The following is a 13,030-nucleotide window of genomic DNA, read 5'->3' as shown; positions in this document are numbered from 1 at the left end:
TGGTTCGTCGGCCACTTCTATGCCATCGCCAATCACCAGTGCGAACCTGGACCATGGAAATAATAAAAAAATTAACTTTAGGCTATGCCAGTTGAAATCCATACTCCATCCACATCACCTTAATCTCCCACACGGGGAGGGGGGTGTAGATTTCCAATTGAGTCACCCATTCAGGTAGCCCCATTTGAAATTCACACTCCCTGTGTGGAAGATTAAGTTCATGTCTTCCATTAGGGGTGTATGGATATCATCTGGAATAGCCCATTGTCTTGTCAAGTCTCAAAAATACATCAAATAAAAGTGGTGTAACTTGTTAATGAGGCCTAAATAAAAATTGTTTGATTGCCGAAACCCGCCCGACCCTAAAAATGTTTACTTTTTTTCTTATTTTTTTTTTCCAAAAAATTAAAAAAGTTGTATACTTCTACATTGAGTGTGAAGTGACATGTGACTCTTGATATCTGCAAATAGAATGATGTAATAATGAAATATTAAGTAATGTATGAACAGTGTATGTGATATTTACATTGCTATTGTATGGAATATGTTTGTATTAATTCAACTCTTATACAGCACAATTTGGAATGTAATGTATTATACTGTATATAGCTTTTCCCAAAGATTTAGAATACCCCACACACAAATGGACTCTCACACCTGATATTGTGCTATTGTTAAAACATTGTATTTTGTCTTATGAAGATGTTGACAATAAAAAAGCGACTTTGACAATTTGCATGTAACAACGTATATCGTGTGAAATATAACAGAACCACTAGTTTGATTATTACCTGTAGTAGCCAGGACTTTCTTCAGATTTGAGAATTGTCTCAGAAAATGTAGAGCCTGAAAATACATGTATTGGAAGAGGGTTCTAGATTACCCTGTTTCTTTTAAATAAAACCTTCATTGCTTTCATCATTTGTTATATAATAGTCCAGCTGCAAGCTATTGGCTTTTGCTGGTTAGATGCTTTTTATAGTGTTTTCCATTGCTGATTATTGCTCTGTGTGGTACAAAATGAGAGGGGGGGAGTGCAACTGACAACCTTAGGCAAACAAGAATTCAAAGCTTCACAATTAAAAATGGCTCAAATGTCTATACCTATACCAAAATGTTCCTCTGATTGTATGATTAATCGTTTGGGTGTTATGAGAAGAAAATAGTTTTGACGATCCACTAGGGTCCGAACAGAAGAGAAAAATGGTTTATAAAATCAAATAGTTGATCCTGTCATGTCAAATATATTTCTACAAATGTAGGTTGAACTTCCTGGAACGACTTGTTTAAAAGATGTCCTCATTAATAGCACTCAATGGGCAATGACTTATTTTTGTGTGCTGCATAGTAACGCATTCATCGCTATTTTATGTAGATTCTATGAAATACCAAAATTGAAGAGGGAAGTAAAAACGAGATCTGATTGCGTTCGCCTGCGACCGCGAGCATGCACAGCCAGCAGTGACAAATGAGTTATGACCCCGAATCTGTGAGAACCGGAAGTGATCCCTTCATTACCTTTGACCCCGCAAAAATATTACATAGTGCTTAGGATGTCATAAGGAATATTCCTGGTGAATTTCAGCTTAATCGGAACTTATACATGGATTTTGATTTTTAAAAAAATTTATGATTGACCTTTTGACCCCCTTAATGACCTTTGACCTCAATGAAAAAAAACCACATGTACACCGACAAAATGCATTGTTCCAATTTTAATTAAAAAATTCTACTTTGTTTAGTTGTCGAGATAAAAATTCTTAAAGTTATTTAGCTAAAAACAGGAAGTGACCCCTTAATGACCTTTGACCCCCAAAATAAAAATACCATGCATACATCAGGTAACACTAATTCATGTATGATGATTATATTACTCTGGTCTGTTTACATTTTGAGATAAAGAAATTTTAAACTTTTTTGATAATTTTGATTTTTGACCGGAAGTAACCCCTTAATGACCTTTGACCCCAAAACTGTAGGCATCCTAAAGACCCTAGCTAGAAGCGATGCATGTGTGCTAATGGCGACTCTCTGCTATGTAATATGTAAAGACAGTGATTTTTTGAATATTTTTTACAAATTTTTCAGACTTTTACCGGAAGTGACCCCTTAATGACCTTTGATCCCAATTTTGTGAAGGACTTTTAGACACTGGCTATAGGTGATGTATGTGTGCAAGTGACGTCACGATGCTATGTTATATGTGGGAGGAGTAGTATTTTTAGTGATAATCACGTTTTTGGCCACTGACCGGAAGTGGATGACATTTGATCGGAAGTTCATCATGTGACATCTGTGGCACCACCCAATAGTCCTAGTGACCAACTATGATCAACATGGCTGAAAGCATGTGGCTACGATGGCTGATTTAATGATGTTGACAGAAAGAAAGAAGAACTAGATCTGGTTACAGATCTGGACCTAGCCGGGCCGGAAATGTCAGTCTTAACTTAAAGTTTGACCTTTGACCGGCTATTATGGACATCTCACACCATTAATGGTGCATCGCTGTAGCATGTAGGGGCTTAATCCGTCTTTAATAGGCTGAGATACAACTACTTTTCCGTAATTTTAAACATTTTTTTTGCAAATTTGACGTTTTGACCTCCTTAATGACCTTTGACCCCAATATAAAAAACCCTCATATACACCGAGAAAATGCATTGTTACAGTTTAAATTTAAAAATCTACTATGCTTAGTTATGGAGATAAAAATTCTTGAAGTTACTTAGCTTAAAACCGGAAATGACGTCTAAATGACCTTTGACCAAAAAATAAAAATACCGTGCATACATCGGGTAACACTAATGCATATATGAAATTTATGTCACTCTGGTCTGGTTACGTTTTGAGATATAAAAAATGAACATATTTGATGATTTTTGGTTTTTGACCGGAAGCGACCCTTAATGACCTTTGACCCCGAAACTGTAGACACCCCAAAGACCCTGGTTGGTAGCAATGCATGTGTGCTAATGACAACACTCTGCTATGTAATTTGTAAAGACAGTGATTTTTGAATATTTTAGCTTTCAGACCGGAAATGACCCCCTTAATGACCTTTGACCCAAATTCTGTGAATAATTTATAGGCACTGGATATAGCCGATGCATATGTGCAAGTGACGTCATTGTAGGATGTAACATGTAGGAGAAGAAGCATTTTGAAGATATTTGGTTTTATACCGGAAATGACCCTTAATGACCTTTGACCCCAAATTTGTGAATATCCTATAGACACTGGATATAGCCGATGCATATGTGCAAGTGACGTCATTGTAGGATGTAACATGTAGGAGAAGAAGCATTTTGAAATTTGTTGCCAGAAGAAAGAAGAAGAAGAAGAAGAAAGATCCGATAGCATCACAAGACCTAGCCGGTGTCCCGGCTAGGTAAGAACGCGGAAAAAAGAATGCACAGCGCCGATAGCGGCTGTGCAAAAATGTGCCTTGGTGTTAAATGATAAGACAGTAATTACATTTTTGCATAAGTCTTGTTCACTATATTTTTAAAATGGATGGTTTTACCATCATTTTTGTAGCCGTTCAAAGGCCTTTATGTTAAATATTTTATAATTTTTAACATGATAGAGTACGTTTTCCAGATCCTGGATGCGCCATGAAAACGATTTACTGTTGGACATACAGTATTTAGTTATTTTATTAGTAACATTACACCCACATATTCCCCAAATCCCGTTCACTTGTATACGGCTTCTGCTTCATTTGGCGTGTTTAAGGGCTGGGGTATGAACGTTTGGACAGTATTTATTGTGGGACATTAGAGCACATCAGACATATCGAATTGCATTCTGAATACGAAGAATGTCATTCTGATATCAAATAATTTTGATTTTTGAAATTCGCAATTTAATACACATTTTATGGCAAATCATTAAAAATTTAAATATTTTGATATTTAACAGTACTTGAAGTAAACTTTATAAATCTGATGATTTATACTTAAAGTGTATGTAGGTGGGATGAAAAGCCGACGATCAATTGAAAATTTTGACCTTTCTTATTGAAGATATGGATTTTTTTTCCGAAAACACCAAAAAAAAATTAGGTCTTCTTGGGAAAAAAATCCATATCTTCAATATGAAAGGTCAAAATTTTCAATTGACCGTCGGCTTTTCCTCGCTGCTACATACACTTTAAGAATATGTCATTAGATTTATATAATTTACTTCGAGTACTGTTATATATCAAAAATTTGAAAAATTTCAAATTTTTATAATTTGTCATAAAATTTGTATTATATTGTGATTTTCAAAAAATGAAAATTATTGATATCAGAAAGACATGCTTCGTATTCAGAATGCAATTCGATAGGCCTGAGGTGCTCTCATGTCCCACAAAAAATACTATCGAAACGCAATAAACGCTCATTTTAGATCCCTTAATGCATTCCCGGAAACTGCAAAATTAATGGTGCAGTGCGTTTTCCACATCGGGGTGTACCACGAGAAGGATTTTTTTAATAATGATAAGAGGAGAGAGCCCCGTCCACCCCCACCAACACACACACACACTGCACCCCTACTCAAATTTAACACGCTGAAACAGAATGATGTCCATTATAATACATCTTTGCTCATAGACATGCTCTGCGTCTAAATTTATATTAACTATAGGCTGTAGCTGTGAGGGCCCTGCAGCGTGATCAGTGATAGCATAGGGCCTACTGTTTGAAGGTTTATATTAGCAATTGTGAACATATTGGGGAATCCCTCATATTCCTACTCCGTTGGTTCCAGTAGGGAACCTTGTGTGCTACCTGCAGCTACCAGCTACTACAGTATTTCTTTGAACGCAAAATAACTCTTGTCCCTTGTGGTCTCTGGCAATACTCCAGGAATGAATGAATGAATGACCTATTCACCCATAAAAGCACCATGCTGCTTGGGCAACTTGAGACATGTTGGAAATCGTCTATTGGATTCTTTGCACTTGTTTGTTATCCACTTAAGGTATCCCCCCTAGATGACCTTTGACCTCGAGGGGGCCTTTCTAAAACCTCCCCTTCAACAGCGCATGCCCGGTACCCATCTGAAATACTGGGCCGATGCGTCGAAGCGCGGCGAAACGCATAGCAGGACAGACAGAGCTTACGATTTTAGTAGATTAGAAAGAAACACCAAACTTGATGATAAGGTTCGTTTTCCAGAGCTTGGATGTGCCGTGAAAACGACTTACGCCTACTGCTTGTACTCCCGGCTTGTACTGTTGTGAAAATATCATACCCACCTAGCCCCCCCCCCCCGCCCACCCACCCCCACACCCGTCACCCACCCCTCGGGATATATATCTAGGAAAGGTTTTATTTTACCTTATCCACCGTACCATCACTGAAAACGAAACTTGGGGTGACTAACTAAGGAAACGTTAGTTAAAACAATGTCAAGTACGACTAACCTGTAACTATACGGCTGGACTGGACTAAACTATATGTTAGTAGGTCAGGATACACTAGGGACTTAACTATCAAAATACTAGTTCAACCTTGACCTACTAATATAATAAATTACCGTAGTTCAACTAGACCTACTAGAGCTTACTAGGGACTCTACTAATATATTGGGGTGTTCTACTAATGGGCTCTACTATCAAAAACGATGTCAAGTACGACTATTTTTTTAATAGGGCATTCTGTACTAATGTTCGACTAGTTCAGCTGACTGAACTAGTCTGTGGAACTAGCCCAATTCTAGCCCGGTAGAAGTGGTCGAAGATATGGAAAGTTACGTTTTATTGACCTTTTTTCCCAACCTTGTATTTTTTAATAACTTACAAACCGTTTTAGCATGGTTAGAATTTGAAAAACAGATTTGGTCCCGTTTTTTGAGCCCTGTTTTCTACTACACACGGCATGATGAAGGTTTCCACGAATTCGGCAGCCATGGCAGCCTCAACCATGCATGCACAAACCCACGGTCCATGATCATGACATTTGTGTTCCGATTTACAATCTCATTTCAAATTCTAACGGTTTGTAAGTTATTCAAAAACAAGCTTGGGAAAAATGTCAATAAAACATACCTTTCCATTTCTTCGACCATTTCTAACGTGCTAGAATCGGGGCTAAAATGTCCATCTCAAGACGCTAGATGTGCTATATGTCTACAGCTGCATGTGTGAAGCTAGTAGAGACTAGCTCTACTAGCTTAATTTGTCATAAGAGTCATGTCATGTGATCAAAAGGGCGGTAAATTCAACTTTAGTACAACCCTTGGTACGGTCCACAACCATGATTCGTTCTACCAATTCGTAAAGCCAGAAAAGTTAGTTGGACCAACTTTTGCGGTGCAACTAATTTTCACGTATTAGTAAAGTGCCATAATTTGGCATAGTTCGGCTTGTCCGTACTAACAATTTCCCTCACTGCATGCTGTACTAGCCAAGCATACTAGATGGACGTTTAGTCCGACATTAAAAACTAGTTTACCAGGGGAAACTAGTGGTCCTACTAAACAAAAGCTTAGTTCAGCTTACATAATACGAGTTTTTGTTTTCAGTGATGATGTATTTATATGATACAGGCATAAGGGCTGCATGACTATTATATAGGTCTGTTCTTAGTCCGGATGTGTGACTGCGCCGGACTGGTTTGAACTACGAAGGTATTGTATCACTTGAGGCTACTAATCTATCACCATATTGCTTCTCTTGACTCTATCAATTGAACAAGAAATATAGCTTTTGCTAATACGTATTTTATTATTCCCATGAACTTCCTTCTACATACAAAAGCTAGTCGTTCAGGGGGTCTTTTCATTTAATGATTTATTGCACAGCGTTTGTAATGTATTCATTAACAATATTGATCAACATTAACATTTTGGTAAGCATATTCTTTACCAGTTGTTATTCATATTTGCCATGATTGTCGTCCGGTTCATTTTGACATTTCGTAAATCATGTAAATTATTAAACCCAAGTTATGCTGCATTTGTAAATTCGCAGTTTACTTTTTCCAAAATCAATGAAAAAATCCCAAAATCATTGAAAAATTCCCATCTAAATATAGGACCGTCAAGAAAATGGGAAAACCTGTAACCATTGACCATTTGCATTATCTAATAATAACGAGATAAATGATCGGGAAATTTCCACTCATGAAATTGATCAGTTAATAGCCTGTTAATTATATCACCCGAGCACGCAATGTGATTCGGTTGAATCCAACTCTTCCAATTAGCATGCAGGTAAAATATTTTGAATCATCTGGAATCAAATTTTAACAAAGAATAGGTGACAACATTATTATTTTTAAATGAGCTTTGATGTGTGCTTAACAATTATTATTGCATCATTGCATGCATTGGATTCCCGGATCTAATTTGATTATCATCATTTATCGAAATCAATTCTGAAAGCGAACAATCGTTTTTGGCGAGTTTATGTGATTTGAATTCAGAAAAAAATACAGTTGCGTCCAAAATTTGTGTGGCCACCCGGGTTTGGCAATATGCATGATATGGGCGAAACTATAGTACTCTGATTATAAAAATTTGATAATGGCATAATCCTAACCGCTAGGTGCACCAAATCAGCGTAACTTCCGAGCAAGTTACTAGTTTAGTGATATTAAGATCATAAGCGTAGATCGGGGGGGGGGGGAATAATAAAACATCCCAGTTCCGCGATCTGCTATGTGAACTCAAAGTCATAACGTAAAATTGTTTTTTTTTAAGTTGCAGATGTTACAAGAATTAGGCATGTTACAGCACAAAATTTGCCATTGTTTATATCTATCGTTTTTTGGTATGTTTGGCGTTGTATCTCGATACTTCTGCCTGTCCCCAACTCGTTGATTTCATCCTGTAAGGACCCACATTAGAAGGCTCCTCCGAACTAGTGCCCTTAAATCTCAGGTAACGACAGTTGCGTAGATCATGCACATCTTGTTGAAGATGGAATCCTTCCAAAGAATTACCAAATGTTCGACTGTGTATAGTAGTTTTCAGTTTTATTGCTGGTAAGGTGTCCTTAGGCTCAGTAACTTTAGGCTTCGGAATGTTTGTCTTATTGGATTTATCTGTTTGAAAAAACGGAATAAAAGTACAAAATAAAATGGATATACAACATGATGAATCCGTCTGAATTACATTACTGAAAGCCTTGGGATTTGAGTTCAATCAGATATTAGATTTAAGTCTGATAATATAAGATATGCTCGTCCTCTCCAAAAGCAAATTTGTGCTCTATATCGTGTTAAACAAGGAATCTTTAAGAATCTTTTTTATATACCATATACCATTTCAGGGTATTTTGTACCCTATATTCTGTACCATATGAGATATTAAGCTAAAGAATTAGGCGGGATTGCAGATTACCATGTTTACAGGTACGTGATCGTGTCATTAGTTGTTAGGATTTATATAATTATACCTGTGCAACGGCTTGACAAATAAAACAATATTATCGTAATTATCGTAACCTATGACTGAGATATCATAAGTAAACTGATAATAGATAACCATTAAAGTAAGCCCCCAGAAAAACATCATCAAAACATTTCCCATTGTTAAATGTACTATATGTTTTGAGAAAACAAGAAGAGGGGAAAGGAAAGGTGAAGCAAAGGGGAAAGTATAGCTACTTACCTATGTGATCACTGACTTGCCCGTAGAAATGCTCAAGTTTTGTCTGACGTGGTTCCACCTGTCCCTGTTCCCAGCGCAGTGCTTTCTCTAACAAATACTGAGACTTCTTAGATGGCAGCTTGAAGTCATTTGCTGCTGGTTTCACTGCGACGTCACTCGAGACGAAGCTTCCTTGACTGGTCTTGGTATACTTGACCACACTCTCAACAACAGGTGGTTCGTAGTTGGGTATAGTGTATCTCCTGGTATCTGCAATACTTATATGATATCTGTGCATATCGTCAATTAAAGATTGTCTTTCCTTTAGTTTCCGTCTTTTCTTGACACTTTTCGTACTCGATGTAACAGAATGTTTACGATTGTGTGTCGCAAGTTGTAATGGATTATCAGTACCGTTATTTGCATTTGCCATTTCACTAGTAATCGGTGGCAATACTTGGTTTGAATTCATATTATTGTTAGTTAATTTGTGCGATTGCTGCTGAGGTTTTTCTTTATCTTTATCGTATTGTTTTGAGTTAATTTGGATATTTTTAAGCACAGGTGTCTTGTTCAGTTCTGGCAATAGATGAGGAGAAGACGTATCTCCTACAATGGCGATCTTTACAGTACTCGGGGATACAGTACTACCCCTATCTAGACTTGTTCGACTTTGACTAGGAGTCCACATTGTATTAAATTCATCCTCATTTGTTTTGTCCACCACATCTGCATTGTCATCGTTCTTGAAATCATCTTCTGCATCTGCAGCAGTTTTTGGCTGCTGAAAATGCGGTGTACTTAACGCACCAGCTGCTCTATGAGAAATGTCTTTAAGGTTTTCATTGGTCTCTTCTGCCTCTTCAATTCCATTGGCTTCTGATACCGCAGCAATGATGTCAAAATCAGTTTGCGGCGGGGAATATTCCTTGAAACCATTCTGTATGACGGGTAGAACTTCAGATTTATTCATTTTGCTTATTGCTGGAAATCCAGAAGAACGTGTCGGACGTTTGGGATCTAATGGCTCTAACGATATACTACGCTCGTGCTTTCTTTTTGAAGCCATTGCTTGTGCTCTGTCGTTTGTACTCTTGAAATCAGTCATTTCTTTAATTTTAGGAAGTTTTTGTGTCGTTGATTTCTTAACTAAGATATCATGTTCTGGTTTGTTGTCATAACTAACACTGTTGGTTACTCCTATTGCTAATGATATCATGTCCAATTCCATAGCTTTCTTAAGAGCTTCTTCCTTCTGTTTCTGTGCCCTCTCTCGTAACGTTTGTCGGAGCTCCTCTTGCTTTTTAATGTGAGTTTGTCGTTCAATTCGACGCTTGTCGTTTTGTACCTGAAACAAGACAAAATAATAAGAAAATAAGCGCTATATAGCCCAAACATACGTAACCGAGCTTGTATGCAGATAAGTATAGTGAGGCAAATGGATACAAAATTCAGATTTGTTTAAATTTTTATTAATTTAAGTCACAGCCTTAGTCACTTCAGATATTGTCAATATGCAGAACCAAGTACATACAAAACAATAACTGCAGCAATATTTTGCATAAAAATTATATTAATATTATTTATTTCCTTGTAGTTTTTTTTATTGAAGAAGTAATTTTATTCTTACCTTTATGAGATTCCTGAAGACCTTTTGTTGGCCATGAGATAACTTATGAACAGCAATATGTTGTTCTTTATACCAATTATTTAGTTGCTTTCTCAATGCAACGGAATGGGCAAGATTTTGTGCGCGAACCTCCGTGCTCAACTCCGACATTCTCGTGTTGCGAAGATGTCCGATGTTGTCTGGGTTCCTAAATCCTTTATTCATTGTAGCTTTTACAGCCATATTGAATAAATCAAATTTTCAAATAAAATAATATTATATCCTATTTCAATTCAAATTGTTAGTAATGTTCGTCTTCTTGGTGTAGCTTGGTGTTAAAGATGCCCACAAAAAAATTGGTCAAACGTCACAATCAGATTCATAATTGAAATGAGCAGTTAATAACATGTGTCTCGAGGCGAACAATATTGAAGTAATTTGACAACATAATTAACGGTTTCATAATTGGTATCCGTGTATTTTCCATTGTTCTTCATAGTTAAGAATTAGCACAATTTTCTTTCATAATGTAGCTGTAATGTATTGCGAGTTAGTGAATGCGGAATCACAAGCGTCGATCTGCTGAACCACCTTGGTGCAATTGGCATGTCGCTAATGAAACTGTCTTAAAACATAGCAACCAACAGCCAGGCTACAGTCCGTCTCTGAAAAAACTGTACCATCGGGTTTTTTTGAGAATTTTAGTACTGCCGCAACAAAACAGACCAGAATAATGTATGGTATTAAATGATAAAAATCACATATTTTCCGTTCCGTTGAATTTAACAGTAATTATGAAAATCAATCCATTCCACGAGTCAAAAAGAATGTGAATTGCAGTATTTGATACGCCAGGTGCAGATTATGACTGGGCTATTCCAGAAATCAATGCACAGCCCTTATAAATTAGGAGTAACTAACTCCTCTACATGGGTGTGCATCTATTTTCTGGAACAGCCCATTGCTGCATTGGATCCATGGAAAGGATTCAAAATGAAATAGCATTGTAAAAGTCTTTAAGATTCCAAGAACAAGCCTATCAATTTTCACAATTTAACAAATGTATGTTATTTTGGTAAGGAATTAAAATACTCAAAAATTACAATTTACGACGATACACTTTCTTTCCGAGACACACTGTAGCACTAAGCTTCTTTACAAAAGATGCCAACCGACCACCTGAGATAGCTATTTTTAGCAGCATTCATTATTGGTGAGCAAATATAAATAATTGCTGAAGCTCGTTTTGTTTGCCCAGTTAAAAGTTTTGTTAGCAAAACAAATCTACATCTTGTATAATTTCACCTTGGAATCAGTAGTCAGACAGGGATTGTTTATTTATAGATTTTATACCAATATTTTCATTGTATTTGACTTTTGAAGTAGGTGTTGAATAAAATTATATTTTATTTTGTCAAAAACAGTTTCTTTTGTGGTATTGTGGGACTTTTAAGGTTCAAGGCGAACATCGTTTTACAGAGTATAACAAAAGGAATATAGCAAAATGCAAACTAAGGAATAGGTTGAATTATTGTCAATTTATAATACATAATTTAGTGAATTTTAAAAACACATTTTTTTGCAAATTCATTACTTTTCATTCATCTATCTTACTTTTATAAATTGTATTCAAACACTTTACACCATGCATCATACAGCATCAAAATCAGAAAAATTTATATAAGAAAACAGACTGAGTCGATGATGTGTACCCAACTTTGAAAACAATCTTTAAAATATTCACACTTCTTGATACGAAAAATAATCATTCCCCGTTACGCGTCGCAGGTAATATCTAAGACGTTCTTATGTCCCGCATGATATGGCCTTGAAATTATGGGAGCAAGTTGGTAGTCGCAGGTAATATTCTACAGTCCATCGTTGACTATCACGGTACAAGATTTTCACATACTAAATTCGTCATATCCTTAGGTGTGCCTCGTCTTGATAATTTGTTCTATAACACCATGACGGATGTTACCAATGCCTTCATCAAATGCTCTGTGCTTAAATCTAGCAACAACAATATAAGTTTCTGTGATAATAGTAACTTTGTTAAGAATGGTACTCCGTTGCGTCATCTGCTTAGTGCCTCTGATTGGTATCATTTGTCAGAGGAGGGTAGCTGCTTATTGTATAGCAACATCAGGTGTAAGGTAGAACAGGTGTTATCTCTGAATAGAAGAGGTTATTTCAGAAAATAACTTAAAATTCACTTTTCCAAATAAATCTATTTCTCTTGGAGCTTGGAACATCGATGGTCTTTTCTCACGAATTGGCAATACTCGTACCTCTAAACTAGATCTTGCTCCCATTCAAAACATTCTCAATAATTATGATATTTTCTGTTTATCAGAAACTCACTGTGAGGTAAATGATATTGTTGAACTTGATGGGTATAGTATTTTTCAGAATCATAGACCACGTTCACATAAAGCTCCACATGCATTTGGTGGACTAGCAATTGGGATTAAATTGAATTTAATGAAAGGTATCAAGGTTCTACCTCATTCTAATTCAGAGTTTATGTGGATTAAATTGTGTAAGAACTTTTTTGGACTTACCAATGATATTTATCTGTGTAATGTTTACATTAGTCCTTCTACTTCTAGCTATAGTCAACGTAGAGATGATATATTCTCCTCATTGAAACTGACATTGCAAAATTCACCTCAGTTGGTAATTGTGTGTTGATGGGTGATTTTAATGCCAGAACATGTACTGAACCTGATTTCATTGTTAATGATAACGATAAGCATATTACTGTACATCCTAATTATGTAAATGATATTCCTCTTATCAGACGTAATTTAGACAGAAAAGAACCTGATTCTC

At 36.3% G+C, this 13,030-nt stretch overlaps 1 protein-coding gene across 1 annotated transcript; it reads right to left on the bottom strand.

Annotated features, from left to right (window-relative positions):
- Window positions 1–7,630: 7,630 nt before the first annotated feature.
- LOC140147562 (uncharacterized) lies at window positions 7,631–10,438 on the bottom strand. Its single transcript, XM_072169343.1, has 3 exons — window positions 10,217–10,438; window positions 8,608–9,934; window positions 7,631–8,039 (listed from the first exon to the last, which is right to left on the bottom strand). Exons 1-3 carry the CDS (start codon window positions 10,436–10,438, stop codon window positions 7,753–7,755), a joined length of 1,836 nt encoding a protein of 611 aa, XP_072025444.1. The 3' UTR covers window positions 7,631–7,752.
- Between the last annotated feature and the right edge of the window lie 2,592 nt (window positions 10,439–13,030).

The sequence above is a fragment of the Amphiura filiformis genome, chromosome 3, assembly GCF_039555335.1.
Source record: "Amphiura filiformis chromosome 3, Afil_fr2py, whole genome shotgun sequence".
Classification (NCBI taxonomy): Eukaryota; Metazoa; Echinodermata; class Ophiuroidea; order Amphilepidida; family Amphiuridae; genus Amphiura; species Amphiura filiformis.
This window is presented reverse-complemented; position numbering and strand designations above follow the sequence as displayed.

Excerpts from the sequence above, each read along its gene's own strand:
- LOC140147562 (XM_072169343.1), bottom strand. The coding sequence starts at position 10,438 with ATGGCTGTAAAAGCTACAATGAATAAAGGATTTAGGAACCCAGACAAC. Across the intron at positions 9,935-10,216 it reads TCTTCAGGAATCTCATAAAG|GTACAAAACGACAAGCGTCG; the intron begins GTAAGAATAAAA and ends GTCTTGTTTCAG. Across the intron at positions 8,040-8,607 it reads GCAAGTCAGTGATCACATAG|ATAAATCCAATAAGACAAAC; the intron begins GTAAGTAGCTAT and ends TTTTTCAAACAG.